This window comes from Nicotiana tabacum, chromosome 3 (genome assembly GCF_000715075.1).
Source record: "Nicotiana tabacum cultivar K326 chromosome 3, ASM71507v2, whole genome shotgun sequence".
Lineage (NCBI taxonomy): Eukaryota > Viridiplantae > Streptophyta > Magnoliopsida > Solanales > Solanaceae > Nicotiana > Nicotiana tabacum.
Window position 1 is genome coordinate 161,633,872 of NC_134082.1, and position 22,529 is coordinate 161,656,400.

The 22,529-nt window shown below is 37.4% G+C and overlaps 2 protein-coding genes across 10 annotated transcripts; one reads left to right on the plus strand and one right to left on the minus strand.

The window, feature by feature from the left end:
• The first annotated feature begins 806 nt into the window (after positions 1 to 806).
• On the plus strand, positions 807 to 4,446 carry LOC107815464 (putative receptor-like protein kinase At1g30570). Its single transcript, XM_016641048.2, has 3 exons — positions 807 to 1,006; positions 1,117 to 1,245; positions 1,418 to 4,446. Exon 3 carries the CDS (start codon positions 1,479 to 1,481, stop codon positions 4,074 to 4,076), a length of 2,598 nt encoding a protein of 865 aa, XP_016496534.1. The 5' UTR covers positions 807 to 1,006; positions 1,117 to 1,245; positions 1,418 to 1,478; the 3' UTR covers positions 4,077 to 4,446.
• Positions 4,447 to 7,033: 2,587 nt separating this feature from the next.
• LOC107768652 (uncharacterized) lies at positions 7,034 to 22,004 on the minus strand. 9 transcript variants are annotated; one of them, XR_012708001.1, is made up of 9 exons: positions 21,814 to 22,000; positions 18,400 to 19,690; positions 14,319 to 14,376; positions 14,114 to 14,232; positions 9,605 to 9,695; positions 8,852 to 8,899; positions 7,814 to 7,911; positions 7,556 to 7,710; positions 7,034 to 7,453 (listed from the first exon to the last, which is right to left on the minus strand). XR_012708001.1 is itself a non-coding variant. In XM_016587779.2 (8 exons), exons 2-7 carry the CDS (start codon positions 19,557 to 19,559, stop codon positions 7,831 to 7,833), a joined length of 1,557 nt encoding a protein of 518 aa, XP_016443265.2. In that variant the 5' UTR covers positions 19,560 to 19,690; positions 21,814 to 22,000; the 3' UTR covers positions 7,034 to 7,555; positions 7,814 to 7,830. The 9 variants fall into 9 exon arrangements, 5 of the variants coding, with proteins under 5 accessions (XP_016443265.2, XP_016443264.2, XP_075106235.1 ...); XR_001644200.2 differs by having other exon boundaries at positions 7,034 to 7,274; positions 7,390 to 7,453; positions 7,556 to 7,911; positions 21,814 to 21,999; XR_001644199.2 differs by having other exon boundaries at positions 7,556 to 7,911; positions 21,814 to 21,999.
• Between the last annotated feature and the right edge of the window lie 525 nt (positions 22,005 to 22,529).

The window sequence follows — 22,529 nt, forward strand, 5'->3', positions numbered from 1 at the left end:
GCTGTTTTTTTAACTATTTTTGGACTGTTGTTTATTTTCCAGACATGGCCATGTGACCACCGCAAACCCAACCAAATAATGGAGATCCATTCTCTGCCATCCCCATTTCACACCAACTAATGAACTATTTTCTTTTTTGTAGAAATTAGAAATTGTTATTCGATAAAGTTCTTAATTTTATTTTTATTTTTTCATCTTACATTCGTTTCAAGGAAAAGTAGACCTCTTTTCTCGAAAAATTTGCTTCACTCTTTTCAAGTTAAATTGCTATTAATAAAAAGGACAAATGAGAGGTAATTTGTTAATTATAATTATAATAATGATATGAATAAGCTAAAAGTCTAAGACGAAATTAAGCAATTTCGAATTACATAGAGACACATTTAATCCTTTTAAACTAACAGCCAAGTCGTGACGTGTTAAACTGCAAGTGGTTTCGAAGTCCCCGCTTCAAATTTGCTTAAACAAAAATCCTGCCAATTCTTTTTTTGTCTGTAAATTATAAAGAATACGGCAAAATAAACTGAAAGTGTACTCTTTGCCGTCCATTTTAAGTGATGAATTTATTGTTTAATATTAATTTTAATTTACTCATTAAAAATATAACAAACTATTCCGAGACTTTTTACTTCGAAAATAATTTTGGAAAGAAGAAATTATTTTTTTTTTAATATTTGAAAAAGTTAAATATTATAAATCACAAAAAAGCTAAAAAAGCACTAAAGTGGCCATAATAAATTATATCAAATAAAGTATTTATTTTTAAGGCTACTTCTAGAATGGGTGTTACAGCAGTTACAACAAATACTGATGGAGTAATAAAATAGTAGTACTGCAGATATGGTGGTAAAGAAAACAGAAAAAGACAGACAGTTCAATATATGAATGTTTCCAGTCTGTTTCAAACAACTCCAGCCAACCCATGTTCCCCTTCTCCTCTTTTTTTTTTCTCAGAAAACAAAAAAACTAAAATAGGAGCTCTTTTCCCTATAATCACTATTTTTAGGTAATCTGTCCTTAGACTCATTCATCTCCATTCTTGACAAAAAAAATCTTTTCTTTTTTGATTACCATTGTCTCCAAAATTCAAGCTTTTGACCATTTTCTTGGTTTCAGATCTGCTTGCTGATTTGGGTTTTTATTTTTCTGAGCTGAAGCTGTTCATTTTGAAGACATTTTCTTTGTGGGTTTTGGTTATTTTCCCATGTTGTTGAGCTCTGAGTTGCCTATAAGAGATTGATGAAGGTATTCTTTTTCTTAATGTTTATGCTCCACTTTTGATTTTACAAGGTTTAAGCATAAAGATATATTGGTTGTTTTATTTTGGGGTAGAAAGTGATTGACATGATTGAACCTTGGGGTATTTTTCATATTTGAAAATTTCTCTAGTTTTGAAACAAATTATTGGTTGTTGCAGTTTTGAAGCTGAGCTTGAAAAAGTGTATATAACTTGGCGGGGTGTATTGGGATAGTGAGTTATGAAAGTTAAAGGCAGAGAGGTGTTTGGGCAATTTCTTGTTTTGATATTAGTTGTGTTTGTTGAAATTGGAGAAGCTCAAACAAAGACTTTTTTGATAAATTGTGGGACAAATGCCAGTGTGAATGTAGATGGTAGTAAATGGATAGGAGATTCTGCCCATGGCAACAATGTCACTTTGAGTTCACCTGGTATTGAGGCAACAACTGCTTCATTTAATGGTGATTCACCTTTTGAGCCACTCTATAAAACTGCCAGATTTTTTGATGAAAGTGTTAACTATACTTTCCAAATAGCACCTGGTAGTTATTTCCTCAGACTCCATTTCTATCCCTTTTCATTCGGGAGTCATGATGTGAATGAGTCCTACTTTGCTGTTGCTGCAAATGGTTTGAAGTTGGTTTCGGAGTTTAATGCTGCTGGTGAGATTTTGCACAAGAATTCGTACTTGCAAAGTTCCGGAGGCAACTCTAGTGTTTTCTCGCTGGTGAAGGAGTATTTTGTGACTTCCGATATTAATGTCTGTGTGCTCGAGTTTATTCCCAAAAAAGGTTCTTTTGGATTTGTTAATGCCATAGAGATAATCCCTGTGATTGATAGGCTATTTGTTGACTCCATCAGTAAAGTCGGTGGCAATGGTGCTAACAGTTCTTTAAATTTGAGTAAACGAGGGATTCAAACTATGTACAGGTTGAACGTTGGTGGTTCAGCAATTAAATCTACTCGAGATTCAGGGTTGAGGAGGATGTGGGAGGCGGATTCAAGCTATATGATCATTGCAGATGCAGGTGCAGAAGCCAAAAACCATTCCAACATTACCTATGCTTCCCCAAACGACACCTCTATTGCGCCTCTTCTTGTGTATGAAACAGCAAGAATTATGAGCAACACAGATGTCATGGAGAAGCGGTTGAACATGTCGTGGAAATTGGAAGTGGATCCGGATTTTGATTACCTTGTGCGCTTACATTTCTGTGAGTTTGACTATAATAAACCAAATCAAAGGATCTTCAAAATCTATATAAATAACAAAACTGCTGCTGACAACTATGACATTTTCTCACGAGCTGGGGGAATGAACAAGGCGTACCATGAGGATTACTTTGATGTGATGCCCTCGAAAAGCAGCAGCCTTTGGGTGCAACTTGGTCCCGATACAACAACTGGTTCTGCAGGCACTGATGCTCTTTTGAATGGTTTGGAGGTTTTCAAGTTGAGTCGGAATGGTAATCTTGCGTATGTGCAGAAATATGAGGATGTTCCAGAAAAAACAACTTCGAAAAATTTAATCCTTTGGGTAGGAATTGGAGCAGGTATTGCATCTATTGTCATTGTTGCAGGTTTAATCATGCTGATTATACGTCTATGTAGAAGGCGGAGAAGCAAAGACAACACGAAGAAAGGCGAAGCTGGATGGAGGCCTTTATTCCTTCACGGAGCTGCTGTGACTAGCACCGGTAATGGTAATGGTAAGGGATCAATACAATATCAAAGTCTTGGGACTCTAAGATCTGGAAGGCGGTTTACTCTAGCAGATATTAAAGCAGCCACAAACAACTTCGACGAGAGCTTAGTGATTGGAGTGGGAGGATTTGGTAAGGTTTTCAAAGCAGAGCTCGATGATGGCACCCTTGGTGCAATCAAACGAGCCAATCCTCAATCTCAGCAAGGTCTGAAAGAATTTGAGACAGAAATCGAAATGCTTTCTAAGCTAAGGCATAGGCATTTGGTCTCCATGATAGGTTTCTGTGATGAACAGAATGAAATGATTTTGGTCTATGAGTACATGGCCAACGGAACACTAAGGGGTCATCTCTTTGGCAGCGATCTACCATCTCTAAGTTGGAAGCAAAGACTAGAGGTGTGCATTGGTTCGGCTCGTGGTCTGCATTACCTTCATACAGGGTCAGAGCGTGGGATCATCCATAGGGATGTCAAGACAACCAACATATTGTTAGACGAGAATCTTGTAGCGAAAATGGCAGATTTTGGGCTATCTAAAACTGGCCCTTCGTTGGAGCATACTCATGTTAGTACAGCAGTGAAAGGAAGTTTTGGTTATCTGGATCCTGAGTATTTCAGGCGGCAGCAGTTGACTGAGAAATCTGATGTTTACTCCTTTGGTGTTGTGCTGTTTGAAGTCCTCTGTGCGCGCCCTGTTATAAATCCAAGCTTACCAAGAGATCAGATCAATCTTGCAGAATGGGCGATGCGGTTTCAACGACAAAGAAAACTTGAAACCATCGTTGACCCACAACTTGCAGGAAATTATTCCCCAGAATCATTGATGAAATTTGGAGAGATTGCTGAGAAATGTCTAGCGGATGAGGGGAAGAGCAGACCAACAATGGGAGAAGTTCTATGGCATCTGGAATACGTGTTACAACTCCATGAGGCTTGGCTGCGGAAGAATGCAGGGGAAGACTCTGCTTCTGATATTCGTGCTCTGGAGACAGTTGAAGAGAGAGGAACTGAAAATTCAGAAGACGAGACTCATGTTGATTCAAAAAACAAAGAAGAAGAGAGTGAATCCGCAACAGATGCCATGACATCTGGAATAGATGATTTTTCACAATTCGTCAATCAAAATGGAAGGTGAGATCCAAAACAAAAGAGACTTGATCGTAACGTCTGGACTGTTATAGGCCTGAATTCTTTCCATTTTTTGTCACATGCGTCTATAGTTACTTTCACTATAACCTCAATCAGCTTCGACATGGCTCATTAAGCTGAAGGAGCTTAGAATGTGAAGGTCTTGCTAATACCTTCATGCTGTATTCTTTTCCACAGTTTAGATTTTCAAATTATTATTTTTCCTGCTGAATCATTGTTGCTCAGGACTATACAATTCTTTTATTATTGTATGTACTTTATGTTCAAGAAAATGCCACTAAGTTGATGAATTGGGATGTATTGTATAGTTTGCTTCTATTTCAGTGGAGAAATGATATATTGTGTTTCCTCTTAAACAGTTGTATGTTCAAATCTCTTAACTGCTCTATATGGATATCTCCAAATTTCCTCACTGCGTTATATTCAACAACGTTTTGTTTTATGGACAAGTAATATTGTGTCTGGTAACATGAGATAGTGCCTAATGTGACTGGGGCGAATCTCCACGGGCTTATTAGCTAAAAGGAAATTTGCACATACAATACTCCCGATCATTTCTTTATGGTTGTACTGTTGGATTTTGATGGGCAGTCTCTTACACAAGTGAATTGGCCTAACTATACTCCAAATGGCTTGCGTTGGTTACACTAAAACTAATGAATGGAACACACGTTTTTTGTACAGAGTTTCATACACAATTTTTACTTAACCATAATTAAGTGATACTATGTATTTTTACTTGTTTTAAAGTTAAATTATTTAGTTTAGTGTAATCACTTGATGCGAGTAAATACATACCTTAGAGCAAAAAGCCAAGTGCAATGTCCTTTTGTTTTTTCTCTTTCCAACTTGGGTGGGGACGATTAAATTTGAGTGTCCTCTCAACGGACAGTCCTTTTGAAGAAATTCCCTTTCATTTGCCCCACAAGTGAGCGAAGAATGCTCAATACCAGTTCTGATCACCCACTCTCATTCACCATTCTTGTTTTTTTTTTTTTTTTTTGTGATTTTCTTCTATCATTTCATTTTATTCTATAAAATATACCTGAATATTAAATATTGAGGCAAAAGAGAAGTAAACAGAAAAAAGTGAGAAAATCATAGGTGCAAAAGATTAAGTACTTCGTCAATATAAGTCTTGAAAACATAAATTATCGCAACCTTTTCGTTTATCACAACCCTTGTCAAGATGGTATAAGTTTACGCAAAAATTCTAGATTTCAGTTTCCCCCAAGAAACTTACCAGTACTTCGCACATAATGGATCATGTCGAAAGAATATGCCCGACATGGGAAGGGCTATGTTTTTAACGTTATTTAATCAAATTTAAGTATTTCAGATGAAAGGAAACTACACAGCTATTAAAAAATAGTCAGATTTACAAATGATCGTTCAAAAATAGCCACAGTTTCAAAAATAATCGAAATTTAGCCACTTTTCATATAAAGATAAATCTGAACGAAAACATTGTTTAAAATCCGAAAAAATACTCCAGCATAATATACTGGACTAAAACTCCAGTATATTATGTTGGACTCCAATCCGGAAAATGAGCTCCAGTATAATATACCGGTCCAACATAATATACTGGAGTTTGGAGCACCGGTGCTCCAGTCTCCAGTATATTATACTGGAGCCAGCAAAGTATACCGGTCCAGCATAATATGCTGGAAGTTCATACACAGGTGCACCGAACTCCAGTATATTATGCTGACCGGTCTCTGTTGCACCAAAATAGTGGCTATTTTTTAATGACTTGGCAAACGCTAGCTATTTTTGAATGACCAGTCCGAAAACTGGCTAGACCGTGCTATTTTAATGATGACACAGGGTAAAAATAGTACGGGCTAGCCAGTTTTCGAACTGGTCATTCAAAAATAGCCAGCGTTTGTAAAGTCATTAAAAAATAGCAACTATTTTGCTGCAACACGGAGAATTTCAGCATAATATACTGGAGATCGGTGCACCTGTGTATAAACTTCCAGCATATTATGCTGGAACTCCAACACGCGGAAAGTTCCAACATAATATACTGTAGATTGGAGCGGGACATTTGCATCTATACCCGCTTTTTGGGTCACATTTTAACTTGTGCCCGCTTTGCAAAAAAATTGCAAACGTACCCACTTTTTCGCGTAACTTCAGCATACAGGGCTGAAGTAACAAAGGCAATCACGCAAAACTTCAGCATTCTAGTAGACGGGTTTGAAGTAGCAAAAATTGCTGAACCAAATGTGCTGAAGTTTTTGTTTGTAATTGTTGAACTTAAGCATAGTAGCTGAAGTTTTGTTCTCTATTTGCTAAAGTTTTTGTATGTAATTGTTGAACTTAAGCATAGTAGCTGAAGTTTTGTTCTTTATTTGCTGAAGTTTTTGTTTGTAATTGCACTAAATAAGCTGAAGTTTTTTTGTCCTGGATTCATTAGATTTGTCACTAAGCTTTTTCAAAAACTTCAGCAGAAGATGCTAAAGTTATTTAGTTCATTTATAAAAACTTCAGCACTAAATAAGCTGAAGTTTTTGAAAAAACTTTCTAACATACTAGATAAATAATCAGATTGCCAACAGTATCTAAATCATAAATTTCGGAAACAATAAACATTAAAAGAATAGAATTATCATGAAAATAATCACTAAGTGTGACCTTAAACTTCCCGTACGTGGAATATTTACAAATTATTGTTTACTAACTTACGTAGTTATTTATAATTTATTTTTAAATAATCTGATAAACATACTTATGGCAATCATCTCATTAAACTGTGGCTATTTTTGAATGACCACTTATAAATCTGGCTAATTTTTAATTTCTCCCTGATACAGGTGCTAACCGTTTGTATATATTTACTACTAATCGATACAAATTACAAATGAAATGCCCGATGTGCATCTATGTTCTCTTTCTTGCCTTTGTGTTTTACTGGCTCTAATGATACACAGATCATTTCTTCCACAGGTTAAAATTGGCCTTCAAGATATACTGTAACAAATATTAATGAACCACAAGCAAAACTGATGAAATTCTGAAAGAAGCCCCTCTTACAATTTCTGGAGACCTCTTTTTTTTTTTCGCGCTGCAGTGCACAACCATAAGTTCCTAACCTGGAAGAGTGACTCAGAGATACCAGACGTTCAGGGAACAGCTACCACAAACTCAAGAGAGAAGAAGGTTGCTCCGCTGGAAGCTGCAAATAAATTCTGCTGTTCAACAAAATACCCTAGAGTAGGTTCCTATTCATAAAACTACCTATACCAGATGGAAAAAATAGAAACCAAAAAGCACCAACATAAAGTCATTACAAGTAAAATTTCCCCTTCCCCTTATCTTGCTCTCACTTTGCCTTCCCCACACCTGCTCTCTACTCTGCAATCACAAATCAGGGCCTCACGAATTCATCAAGGCATATCAGGAGTGTAACACAAGGATGAAGAGAACATATAGAGTTAATTTGTGACTTCACCGCACCTGAAATGTTAATTTGTCAGCCCTCACAATGCAAAAAGTAAATGCCCCATAAAGATAATATATAGATGGACTAAGAGATGAAGTGTGGCCAGGAAAACTCAAATCGAGTTGCAGCTGATTGATTCACTGCACCTTCTAAATTGCACAATATGTTTCTGAAGCAGTTGCATCAGTGTGCTGTGATGAGAATCTCATGTAGTACAAATTCAAATGTCCAAAATTTGTATACTTAAATGTACAAGATGAACATTTCCGTACATGAAGCCTGTATCTTCTCAATTCTCTGTGAAGCACCGTGAGCTAGCACCCGAGGTTTGAACCAATTTGCGCCTCTTAACCGCCAGCCGGGGTTTCAACTAAATAGAAGAACAACACTAGGTTCAATGTTATATATCTTAATAAGTCGGTCTAGAGAGTATTGCAATGCACACTGAACAAAATTTATCAGGGAAAAAATGGCACAGATCATTTGTAGAACAAGGATCCACTACGACTACTTAAATTTTGGTTCCCCCTTTTTCTGATAATTCAGATATTCTGTTCACAAAGGAATAAAATTAGTAAATAAAAATAATTAAAACAACTTTTTAGATACAAAACTTTCTTAATGAGGGTGCGCAGATCTCCTATCTTTGGGCATGCAATTAACAGTTGATAAGCATAAAGCAACTCATTACCAAAACCCAGCTTATTTTTCCTTGTCTCAAGAAACCATATTCTGGAAAATGTAAATCCTAGTTTCTCAAAATTTGAGCTGTTTAAAAGCGATAAGGGGCCAGAATCCTGCTGTGTTACAGTTGTGCACAGGGAGGTAGTCTGTTGGACCATGAGACCTTACTCCACTAGAAAATAAAAAGGAAAAGATGGATAGCATATAATACAATCACCAAAAAGAAAAACTTAGAAAAAATTTCTTCAACTAAAAACAATTTTAATAACAAATGGAAAACCTCGGTATACAAGAGGCAGAGACAGCAGAATTCAGAAAACGATAGCTTGCAAAAACCACATCGAGTACACACATTAGAAAAGTTCCATGAATTTGCATTAGCACATATACTAAGAAGATAATGTAATGAAAATATTTGAGATATACAACTGCAGTTGGAAAATCTTTTGGTTTTAGAAGAATGTGGCACAACAAAATTTTCTTGGTAGTAAATATAATTGTGGCTGATTGGATCTGATCTTGGCAACATTAGTTATAACTACACCTCTTTCAAAAGAAAGTATATAGTGAGATGATTTCTTTGCCGAAACGGGAAAAGAATGCAATAACAAGGTTTCATGATATACCGTCTCTATATACTTCAATTGCTTTAGCACATCCTCTGTTTCTAGTTCCTGAGAGTGAGTGAGACAATGAACAGCAATTAAAAAGCAATTTAAGGAATATTAATAAGGATGGATCTCAGTGAAATGGGAATATGGCAAAAGAACAACCCAAAGAGCAGTAAAAGAGAGCAGCAAGTAATTATATCAATGTTCTGGCACCTGTAGGATTTTCAATACGCATATACTGTGCTTCTGGGAAAAATCATTCAGATTATCAATGGCTTTGTCATTACGAAGATATAAGAGTCAAAGTCAAAATTAGTTAGGTATTATCTGATTCTGCATAAACCTCCATTTTTTGGGAAGGAAGAACAGTTTTGCAAGATGATCAAACAAATATACTAGTCCAAAAATGTTTACACTTGCTATTACAGTAAAACACAAATATCTCCCCGCAGATCATAGTTGGCGAAGAATACTGAAGCTATAAGCACCTTGCATGATTCTTCAAACATAAACTCAAAGATGTAAATCTTTCTTACTTTCATTAACCAGCATAAAACCTGTGAAACAACTAGACAACTTTGGAATCAAAAGCCTTAATCCTAACAAGAAAATAGTTCTCCAACTAACAAAAATAAAATGAAAAAGAACCATCTCTAACCAAAGCAAGAAAGGAGAGTGGAACCGCAATCTAGAAGGAATAAAGCAAGTAAACGAGTTTACTCGAAGACAGGATGTAGAACACAATATTTGGACTGAAAACTCACATACTTGAGGTACAGCACAATCTGCATGAGGTGGATCCCACAGGACAGCACGGAAGCACTCCCAGTCATCTGTTTGAACTTCAAATAGTGGGGCCCTGACATGATAACACCAAGTTGCAGATTAGGCATCCTAATGGATGAAAATTAACACAAAACCAAAATATCATGAATATTTCCAACAAAAGAAAAGACAAATTACATGATCCCAGTGAATTGTGAATGGAAATTAAAGAGATAGGAGTTATCCAGGATGCCTTGATATGGCAACTTCCCTATTTTTTTAATTATATGGTACTGACCAGACCAGATCAGTTTGCGTGCACCTAGACTATCACACCATGTACCTGCTATCTCCCATCAACACAGTGCCGAGCAATTTTGCCGACCAAGCTTACACAGAGTTTGTCTCAACTGAGATTTGAACCCCGGTTCCCAAGGTTTGCACCCACTTCATTCACCACTACGTCACACTCTTGGGTGCTTTCATATGGGAACTTCCCTTTCTACAACCACTTTCACTTATCACTGATCTCAGCACTTTTCTTATCAAGCTACTGATACAGCTTAATCTCATGTGTCTTACAACGTGGGTCGAGAGGAAAACTTTGAGATTCAGGAGGGCTATCAAGTTGCAGGGGAGGATATTTGTTGATCAGAGGCGTCATGACTTATGGCAAATTTTTCTTGACGAATGAAGAATTGAAGTGGGTGGTTAACTTGCTCAAGCAACTCAAAAAATGAAATAGCCTTCTACGGGATAAGTAAAGTAGAATAGGGATTTTGGCGGTTGGTGCTTGGAGTTCTAATTGGGAGGGAAGCTGCAAACTGGAATGTGAGAATCCAATAGAATGGGTTTGGTAGAGGGTGGAGTAAATTTTGGGTAAAGTAACATGTGTCTCTTGAAGAGAAAATGCCACTACCTCCTATAGCAACAAGAACAACTTGACCTAATGGAGGATATATAACAATAGTCAAAGAGATAGCATTTCCAGAAAAAGATTAGAATAATTCTGAAGAAAGATGGGAAGAAACATTTCCTAGCATCCATATGCTTTGGGGAAAACTGAGAAGGTGGCAAGTCTATCCATTTTGAGCTTTTGACTATAGACGAACAGAAGGAAAAGGGCTCTGAAGGAATAGGATAGCTTTGCTGATGAATGAATATGCTCAGGGACTTTCTTCCATTTGAATAGCGGTGTGACTAGAAAGGATACATGTAAGACTAATCTTGTTGTGGTCAGGCGACCCCAGAAAGGTGCATGGGAACTACTCCATCAACAAGGGAACTTAGATGGGCAAGAACCAATTTCTAGAAATATTTAATATGGAAGAAACTTCAGTCTTTGCCAACAATAACTACGCCTCAGTCCCACATAAGTTGGGGTCAGCTATGTGAATCCTCGATGACCATGTTCCTCATTTAAATTCATCTCAAGTTAACATTATACAATACAAAACTAGATGTACTATGTAACATCTCTATATTTTCTACTGACATAAGAACCTCTAATATGGCTAAAAGACTCCCGGAAAGCAAAGAACCTAAAGTATACGTATTAACATGACTAAGAAAATATTCCTAACGAATTGGCATTGCCTAATATAAATTTTTTGTTCCATTGTGTCCTATCTTTCCCAAACCCTGCATTAATTCTAAGAGATCGTAGGTCTTTCAAGCGAACTTCCTTTCATATGATTTTAGGGAGTTTTGGGCAAAAATCGTCCCTTAACTATAGCTCAAACCTAAGGTACATCCTTGGGTTACCTCAGTAAACAAAAAACATCCCTATATTATCTAAAAGGTGCAAAAATCATTCCTCAGTTAACTTTTGTCAAAAAACTAACACCATCAGCAAAAAAGCATGTCAAACACGTGCCTCTCCCCCTAAATTTTCCCATTCTAGCCCTTCCATCTTCTACCTTCAGCAAAGCAGAGGCTTCTGAGCACCCAAACCTTCGTCATTTACCCCCAAATGTCCAAGGAGTGAGACCCCACATTATCACCCTCCCTCCGCAAAAGACTGCTTCTTCACACAGGCACCTCCCGAGTAGCTCGTTGAACATCCATTCGCCCTTGTGGAAGCAGGGCCTAGTGTAATTAGCTATCGGCTATCGCCATTGTATTTGTTCCTAATTTCATAGGAGTAATTCTTTCTTCTCTTTGTTTTCACTGCGAATTTAAATTTTCTTTCACAACACTCTAATTCTTTGTTCTCTCTGTATTTTTACAGCAGAGTCAATCCCTGACTCATTGAGAGAATAGTTGCAGATCATTGAAGGGTTGTTGGTTTCTTGCGATTCTTGTCTCCTTGTTTAAATTTTTCTATGCGTAATTAAAAACCATGTCGATGGTATCACGCTTCCTAGTGTTCGATTTTACCCTACTGATGCAGAGTTGATCTACTTCTAAGAAAGTTCTCCGTTGAAGAAGCGGAAGTAATCACATAAAAGGTTTCGTTGAACTTGCGCCAACGGAGGAGACGACATTGTTCCAGATGATTGGTGGCACCAATTCTACTAGATAAATAGACATGGAAAAAGTTAACACTGATGTTTGTTAGCAATTTTTTCCCCCACTGAATGTTATGTAAACAAGATGCATCATACTGCAATTATTTTTTTTTTCTTTCTGGGTATTGAAATTATTCTTTTATGTGACTTGTTCTGTACCTTTTTTGTCTGAACAGAGAGTCCAGAAACTTTTTGGTATAACATTGGTGCATGTTTTATGGGGAAAGCAAAAACTCACTGAAATAACTAAGACAACTTTGAGTCCGATTTTTTTCTCATAAATTCCCTGTAAAAGACTGCACTTCTAGATCAATTTTAGCTAATTAAAAAACAAGATATACCGGAAGCAAAATGATTTTAAGAGGATACCACATGCAATACAACACTCTCTAATTAAGAATAACTCAAAGGGAAAAACAGAGAGAGCTAGAGATCTGTGTGCAAGAAAAAACTTATTTGCCTTCAGGATGGCAAAATCAAGATGCAGCTGTCACTGCACATCGATCTAACACTAGGCCCTGCTTTCACAAGGGCGAATGGATTGATAGAGCTGTCCAACGAGCTACTCGGGAGGTGTCTGTGTGAAGAAGCAGTCATTTGTGGAGGGAGGGTGATAATGTGGGGTCTCACTCCTTGGCCATTTGGGGGCAAATGATGAAGGTTTGGGTGCTTAGAAGCCTCTGCTTCGCTGAAGGTAGAAGATGAAAGGGGCAGAATGGGAAAATTACGGGGGATAGGCACGAGTTTGACATTTTTTTTTGCTGATGGTATTAGTTTTTTTTACAAAAGTTAACGGAGGGATGATTTTTGCCACCTTTTAGATAATATAGGGATGTTTTTTGTTTACTGAGGTAACCCAAGGATGTACCTTAGGTTTGAGCTATAGTTAAGGGATGTTTTTTGCCAAAAACTCTGATTTTAGGTCTACCTCATTCCTTTTTAACACCTTAACTCATCATGATTTCACACCTACGCACCGGAGCATCCGGAGATCCGTGCTACTCGCACCTTTTGACGAATGTAGTGATTTTTTATTTTGTCTAATCTTGTGTGACCTCACATCTATCTTAGCATACACATTATTGTGACACTCTTCTTGTAGATGTGTTGGACTTCAGCTGCCCAACATTCACTCCCATATAACATTGACGCTCTAATAACTGTTCTACAGAACTTGCCTTTTATTCGGTAGACATCCTCCTATCACATGATTGATGGGTACAAATCCTATTCATTGTAAAAGAAAAAAAGAAAAAATACAAAAAGAAGTGGAAAAGACAAAGAAAAAAAGTAAGAATGAAAAGAAAGTAAAAGAGAGAAGAAAGAAAAAGCAAAATTGGTGGGCTGCAAAAATGTGAAAGAAGAATCAGCTCACAAACTGTGGTGTCGTAATGTTTTTTTAAATTTGCTGAAACTTTTTTTAGCAGACCCTCTGCCTATAAAAGGGCCTTTTCTCTTCATTTGCAAATCATCCCTCACATTCTTCTTTCTCTCTCAGTATCAATAAAGTTATTCTTTACGTGGTTGTGGAAGAGACAAAAGTTGCCGAACCACGTAAATCTTATCTTGTCTTGTGCAATTTATTGTTATTCTCTTCTAATATTTTTCCCTTCTATTAGCCTGACACGCTTCCCAACAATGATACCCCAGTGACATTCTCTATTTCACTATCCAAATTTTAATCTATGTATAACATCTTCATTTATCATTCAATTCTCGTGGAACGAGCCTAGATATCTGAATTGTTTGAGACTTTGAGGTACCAAATTCCGTCTTCACTAGTCCATTTTCCTCACTAGTGTTCCTTCCCATTAACAGAGAGAAAAGAATAGAGGGAACACATGCAAATTAATCTGCTCAAAACAATGTAATTGGTGTCCATTTCCGAGAGCTAAAACAATTTCAAAGAAACAGTCCAAAATTAACAACATCCACTTGAAAAATCTAAAGCTGGAGCAAAGAAACATTCACTACTAAAAAGTGCAATGAGTCAGCTGATTACCTACGCCACTTCCCACAGATACTTCCATCCACATATTCCCCAATACCTTCAATGGCCTGCCGGCACTGAAGCCAATTGCCAATAGAACTGAACCTTGAAGGTTTGTTAGAAGAGCATTCCTGAACAATACAATTCTGTAAGTAATTATCCTAGAACTAAGTAGCTAATTGTATGGGAAAAAATAGATTTCAGGAGTAGAACTTACATGCAATCTGAGATACTTGGAAGGCCTGATTTCTAATGGTTCAAACCGATCAACCTCACTGCATCAAATCGCATTATCAAAAATAAAGCAGCAGGCATGCTCAAATTATAGGGAGAGTGCAAAATAGAGGAACCAATTATAAAAACAGTCAACATTAACAGCATTCCACAATATGCGAGATTTTCAGATATTAGGCTGCAAAATTATCAGGACATATGGAGCACGAAACCTGTGAGCATTCTAAGGCTTCCCCAGTATAAAGAGAAACCTGAACATGCATATGCCATAGTAAACACCACTAATGCTTATCCATTTTGAACTGAAAACCTAAGGATTAATATCCAACCAAGCATTCAAGCAATCTTACTTAAGTTTCAGAAAGGAAGGATGTGCTAGCTCTAGCAGGTATAGATTCATAGATAATGAGATAAGAGAAAAAAAAAAAAAAACTAGTTTGAGTTGTAGATGCAGAGAATATGCCACCATATGCTTTAACATTTTCTAGACATTCTAAAGTTCCTCTTTTTCAAAAATCTATCTCCACAGATTTCTTTCTTTGCACAGAGAGTTTCATTAGGTAGGTCCAATGAGCAGACCAAGAGTTGTCCAACATTAATGAAGTAGCAGAGATGAAAACAACATTCAGTGATGGATCTAGAGAGCACTGAAGGAAGTTTGCTTTTTCACATGGAGAGCAGCTTCGGTACTCAAGATGTCAATGGTTGAAAGATGGGGACAGGAACACAAAATACTTCCAAACAATAGCCAACTCTCACAGAAGATTCAATAATATTGATAAGCTCAAAGTGGGGAATGAAATAATGGAAGATAAAGCTCAGATCAAAGAGGAGATTCTGAGTTTTTATCAGAATTTGTACACAGAAAATGAGGAGCGGAGACCAACTGCCAATTTTGATGAAGTTGCGAGGCTCTCAGGGGAAGATAGGGAAATGCTGGAGAAACCCTTTGAGGAGGAGGAAGTACATACTGTCATTTTATCTTGTGCCCCAGACACTCCAGGCCCAGATGACTTCACTGTGGGTTTTTTTCCAAAAAACTCGGGAGTTCATCAAGTCAGAGCTGATGGGGGCACTCAATCACTTCCACTAGCAATGCTACATGGTGAGATCATGCAATGTTTCTTTCATTGCCTTGATCCCTAAAAAGAAAGGGGCAATAGAGCTTAAAGATTACAGGCCAATAAGTCTTATTGGCAGTGTTTATAAGATTGTGGCCAAGTTGTTAGCAGAAAAGTTGAAGAAAGTCATTGGCAAGCTAGTCTCTAGTCTCCAGAATGCCTTTATCAAACTCATAGCCAATGAGGCTTAAGATTGGAGGATTAAAACTGGAGACCCTGGCATTATGTGCAAGCTTGATATAGAGAAGGCTTTTGACCAGTTCAACTGGGCTTATCTAATCTCTATACTGAGGAAGATGGGATTTGGAGATAAATGGATAAGGTGGAGCAAATTCAGCATTTCAACAGTCAAGTACTCAGTGCTCGTCAACAGAGAACCAGCAGGCTTCTTCTCACCCAGAAAGGGATTAAGCAAGGAGATCCACTCTCCCCATTCTTGTTCATTCTAGCCATGGAGAGGCTAAGCAAGATGTTGGAGAAGGCCAGAAAATTACAGTGGATTCAAGGATTTAGAATAGGCACAGATATTGGGAACTCAATCACTATCTCTCACCTGTTGTATGCTGATGACACTTTGATCTTCCGTGAGGACGAGAAATCTCAAGTTATGTACCTGAATCTAACACTTCTCCTCTTTGAAGCTCTATCAGGGTTACATGTCAATGTGTTGAATGTCAATGTGTTGAAGAGCTCTCAGGTATCATTTACCCTATCAACCATGTGATTTACCCTGATAGAGTATGATTTACCCTATCAACCATGTGCCCAACATAGAGGAGCTCTCAGGTATCAGGGGCTGCAGTATTGGGTCACTACCTACCACATACTTGGGTCTTCCATTGGGAGCCAAATTCAAAAATTGTGAGATATGGAATGGTGTTATTGAAAAATTTGAGAGGAAATTAACTTCATGGCAGCTTCAATATCTTTCTATGGGGGGCAGATTAACTCTCATCAATAGTGTACTAGATAGCATACCAACATACTACATGTCACTGTTTCCTATTCCCAAGAAGGTGCTAAAGCAATTGGACAAAATCATGAGAGACTTTCTCTGGGAGGGCAATAGCAACACTCATAAGTACCACCTAATAAAGTGGGGCGAAGTCACACAGCTAAAACTAAATGAAGGTTTGCGAGTTAGAGATTTAGCTGTCCACAACAAAATGTCTGCTAATGAAATGGCTTTGGAGGTATGGGACAGGAGAGTCAAGCCTTTGGAAGCAGGTGATCAATGCCAAGCATGGTAAAAGAGACAACTGGGGTTCTAATAGTTCTAATGCGCCCTATGGAGTGGGTCCTTGGAAGTACATTAGTGAACTGGGGGATGAGTTCTTTCAAAATATCTCTTTCAAATCAGGTAATGAGGCTCACATCAGATTCTGGAAAGACAAATGGCTAAACTACACAGCACTCATGGATGAGTATCCTAGCTTATACCAGATTGCTCTAGACAAAAATTCCTCCATAGCACAGAACAGAAATGGCAGCAATTGGGATGTTCATCTTAGAAGGTCAGTGCAAGACTGGGAAGTGGATACCCTGATGAATATGCTAGCAAAAGTGGAGGGGTTCAACGTGGATGAGAGCCAACAAGACACCATATGTTGGGGGAGAATGGGCACCTTCACAATGAAAGAATGCTACAGACAGATAGGTACTCAGAATCAAGTGCTAGATGCATGGCCAGGGAAGTTAATATGGAATACTAAGCTACCTATTATAGTCATTTGTCATAACTGGATTGCTCTCAGTGAGGCCTGTTTAACACAAAACAACCTAAACTGAAGAGGTTTTCAGCTGGTCAACAGATGCTACCTATGTACGGAGGATGAGGAAACTGTCAACCATCTATTTTACTGACCTCTGGAACATGTTCTACTGTCTTTTTGGTTTGAACTGGGTCATGCCACATAATATGAGAGATGCACACATGAGTTGGAGTTTATGGAGAGTTGATAAGACCATCAAAAAGATCTGGTTGACGATCCCTGGTGCTATTTTTTGGTGTTTATGGAATGAGAGGAATAGCAGATGTTTAATGGAATCTCAACTCCAAATCACTCTCTCAAAGCTACTGCTTACTCAATCTTTTTTGCTGGCCTAAGTTAGCTATTGTAATTAGTACTGGCCAATTTTTGGATTTTGTTAGCTCCTTTGTCTTAGAATGACACGATGTAAAAGGACTAACATTTAGTAGTATTTATGCGTTTCAATTTCCTTGTAACCTTGCATCTTCTTGATGCCTTTTGTTAATGAAACACCTTATTTCATCAACAAAAAAAAAAAAAAAAAAAAACAGCTTCGGTAGCCATCTTTACAGTGGAGAATTTGAGAAGAAGGTCAATTGATGCCAGTTGGTGCTTAGTGTGAAACAAGCTGAAGAGGATGTTAACTACTTACTGCTTGATTGTGGAATTGAACGACTGCATATAGGTGAAGGCATATGGTGGGAATATGTCTGTTATCAAATTTTGTGATGTAAAACCATCGAAGAAGCAGATAGAAGAACATGAGAAATAGCTATTTCAGCGGTCACGTGGAAACATGGAAAGAGAGAAACAGAAGACTTTTGAAGGATTAGCAAATTCCCTCACACAGATTAATGATTCTTTTTTTTTCTGTGTGTGTCTAATACAATTCCTAGTTAGAATTGGCGAGTGAGTTCTTTTATTAAAGAATCATGTTTTTTGTGTAAATTCTCTACATTGTAACACCTTGTACGTTGGGATCCCCCATCATATCAATAATATTATTAACTCCACAAAACATAACAATTGAAAATGACAAGTACAAACGGTTACAAAAGGTAGGCACAGGATGAGCAATCATTGAGGTTTATCTGCCTATGTGATAGACCATTTAAAGCTATATCAACATTTTCACTTCCCTGAAGTAAACAGGAAGATCCACAAAATGTAAAAATGGATATATAGAACATACTCTATCACAGGACCTGTCCAGTCAGGAACCTCAGCTTGAAAATTATTGCCAATACGAACGCAGGTTCTATATATGCTGGTGTCCTTCAACATGAGAGATATAGGTCCTGATTCACCTTCAGACAATAAGTTGCTAGAACTTTCAGTTTCGACGGGCCCACTTAGGGATTTACAAGGTGATTTCTCCAGTAATTTTCGCTTCTTAATCAAACAATATTGGCAAAACCACTCATCCCGAGGTATTTTCCTTATACGGGGATTGCAGCAAGATAAATGATATGCATCAGCACAATTATCACAGATTAGCATCTTCAATGTAGAATCTGAACAATCACAGGCTTTGCATGAGATTAAAGAGCAGTTGTCAGTACTAGTACTAGAGGCTTTAGCGGACATGCGGAGCTCAGTAAACGGAACTTTCTCAAGCAACCCATAACCTCTAAGAATTGCTATGCATATATCCTTTTCTGGCATATTATCATCCAATCCTTCAGGAACTAAAGCACCAGATGAAGAGCATTCACTGGCATCACCCACATCAGTCTTCAATGAAGAAGAATCAAAGTCCAACGACGAATGGCTATCATTTACACAAAAATCTGAAGTCCTTTGTATATCACTTCTTGATGCTGCTTCAGAGCACTGCTCTTCTACTTCAGGTCTACCATCACAAGAATTTGATTTAGAAAGAAGGTTCCCTCTATTACACTCAGCAGGAAGCAGAAAAGGAGCTGCAGTAGCTGCTTTTTCAACAGCAACTCCAGCAACCAAGTCTTCCTTAAAAGTTCCTGAATGGACCTCAGAACAATGCTCAGAAGGACATCCATTGCTAGGCCTAACTTCAGCTGATGTTTCAATGGAGAAAGTAGTGAGAGGGTTTCTTCGGAACTTTTTCCTACGATATACAATGGGCTTAGAAGTTCCAGACATTGCACTGAAAGTTGAAGGTCGTGAACCATCTACAATGTTTAAGCAACAAGTATCACCATCCTTTGAATTAGATTTGCTACAGCCATGAAGAGGGCGTTCATCATTTTCAGGATTCATTTTCAATGATTCGGCAGAAACCCAGTCACATGAGTCTTGCTTTGTGATCTCAGATGAGAAAGAGGTCGCACAAGAAGCTTCTATGCAACCAGGAAGACAATTTTGTATCAGCATAGCAATTGAGCCACACACTAATATGAAGGAAGTAATCTTTCTCTTGTATATGAGTACATCTACCAAAATGATGTGCTCCTATACATCCAATCCAATTTAGTATCAGCGTTTTTTTATCACAGCTGTACTCCCTGAACATAAAGAAGAAACTTGCAATGAGATAAGGAAATCAATCAATATAAAGTTGAATGCTAGTTCTCAAACAGAAGGATATGGGAAGACTGCAAGCTTAAAAAGGAAAGATAAGTAGGATTTCTGAAAATCATCTATGAAATCTGAACCCGAACACAGGTAATAGACCATGCATCAGAAGGAATTTATAACTGATGAATATCCCAAATTCAAACTCTTAAAAGCCATGTGTGAACAACGGAAAGAAAAAAAAAACCACGTGTCCCTCAAATTGGAGAAGGAAGTCTTTCTGATAACTTCTAGAATCAATTAGTATATGTTACACTTTTTTATGTCATTAGCCAATAATTTCTCCTTAAATTTTTGCTTTCACTTGGTAGAGTAGTCTATACTAATTTCATCGTTGTTTCCATTGCGTACAAGTTCATGGTCATCTATATAGTGCTCCTTCATAGAAGAAGAAAACAAAAGGCATAGAAGGTGCTCCATTAGCTCTTATGTGGGTCGCATGGAGAGGCAGAAATAGAAGAGCTTTTGAGGGGATTGAAGATGATTTTGTACACTTGAGGAATAGCCTTTTGTCTCTGATTGCTTTTTGGTGCACCATTGATACTCCTACTTGTATAGATGATTTGTATCTTTCGTAGAGAATCATATTTTGTTGCAGATTCTCTACTTTTTGGTATACCTCATGTATACAAGAGCCTTTCCCATTTTGTTAATAATATCATTTACCTTATCAAAAAAAGAACATATAATGCTCCTACAATAGCAGTTCGGTTCAGTGACAGGATCCATTGAGACTTGAGACTACATGCCTTCAAGTTAAGTAAGGGCATTGCTAATGAGAAACTAGGTCCCATGTATTCAGAATATGGTTTAGTCTTATAATAAGAAAGATGTTGCATCGCTAATACCACTCAGTTATCTGGTTCATGACAATATAAATATGCTATCAAAAGTTTTTCTTGCATAACCAAGAAATTCTTGAGGGCCAAGGGTGCACGGTCCAGAATACGGTGGATATTGCGCTCGCCTCTCTACCCTTCTCCACTTAAATACCATGCTTTTGTCTATGACATGTTCGAACTCATGACATGCACCTAATTACATATCACGTTTTGGGCTCTTACCACGAGAACAAAGCCCTGAGGGCTATGCTATCAAAAGTTCTCATGTCATCATTTTCCTAATGGAACATCAAATCTAGTGAGAAGATGTGAAAACAGCTATGCCCCATTTGGTCTGGTATGGGCATGTATCAGGTGCAGGTAAGGATCTGCACAAGTGTACCCATTTGACGTGGATGCATAAAGGCAAATGATGTTTGTGATAGAGCCACTAACCCTTACCCTTCAATACAATCAAATAATGCACCAGTTTTTCTTCCCAACAAATAACTCAAACTAGAGGCGAAGCCAGAATTTGAAGCCTATTTTTTTTGAAAAGAATTTGAAGCTTATGGGTTCAGGATTTTAGTTATTTTGAGTTATTGAGTTAAATTAAAAGTTTGTGCATATGAGATGAATTTCTTAAGACAAATACAGGATTTGAACCACAACTCTTGGGTCCTGCGAACCCAGTTCCTATATTGTAACTCCGCCCTGACCTAGACTAATAATGTATAGCGATGGGTCCAAAAAAATTTAGGTTACAATGACATGCCACAGGCCTCAATTGTAGTCTTTGGGCCTATAGATTGCCCACCAAAGGAAACTGCTGGCAATTAGACAGATATCTATCCGAAATCAAAAACAAAGAGCCAGTTCTCCAGCAGTTAACCAAATATCAGAAATCACATGAATGCAGTTCAATCAAACATCAGCCATGGTAATCATCTACAAACAACAAATTGAAACAAACCCTTTTGACTAATTCAAAATAGAACATGAGAGTTACCCATATATTATAGCAATATTTCTATAAGTTCAATAGACATATGCAAGGTAAATAATATTTGGCACAATTCAACAACCAGAACATTCAACAATAAATGATAAATGCTTTGAATCTAACTATCTGCAATGAGAAAACCATTAAAATTTGGGGAAAAGATTCAATGATAAAAGGGAAAGGGAAAACTGAAGGAAAATAAAAAGGTTAGAAACAATTGAAGAATGACCTTTGGTTGAACGCCGGGGAGAACCCAGTGCGGCACAGGCGGAGGTGCAGGAAGTGGCACACAGGGCTTCGACCAAAGGAACTGTTGGAATAACTGATACTACACCATTTTTATTGTCCTTCTATTTATTCCCAAGGGCAAGTATGTAATTTAGAGTAGCTTTTCCGGTGAGACTGTAATCAACTTTTAACAAGATTTGATAATATAATTGATTACTCTAAATTCTCGTTGATATTTTATTAGATAAATAGTTGGTACGTATGTATTCTACTATTCATTTAGTCTTTTTATACTTGAAGAACGGATCAAATGATAAACATATTTTCAATTGCACCCTTGTAATGGTTTTTCTTTGAAGATTATGAAATATGATCACTATAGTAGTGAGTAGTCTAGCGTCTTTGAAAGGAAGGAGTATGTTCGCGCCATTATGTTAACGGTTAACTAGAATCTTGTTTGATTTTGTAGGTGTACATACTCGACCGTTAATAGTTTGTCGCGATTTAGTTTCATTAATGTACTAAATTTACCATATTTTGATGCAGTTTTTACCTGCCAAATTTTAACACAATCTACTTGAAATAAATGTTTTTGCATCTTTTTTGGAACTTTATATCCTTGTAATCTTGTTCAAGTTATTTTCAACTGAAACTTTATCCTTTTTCTTTTGCTCTTTTTTTCATGATTTTCTTCTTCAGTTATGTTTCATATGCACC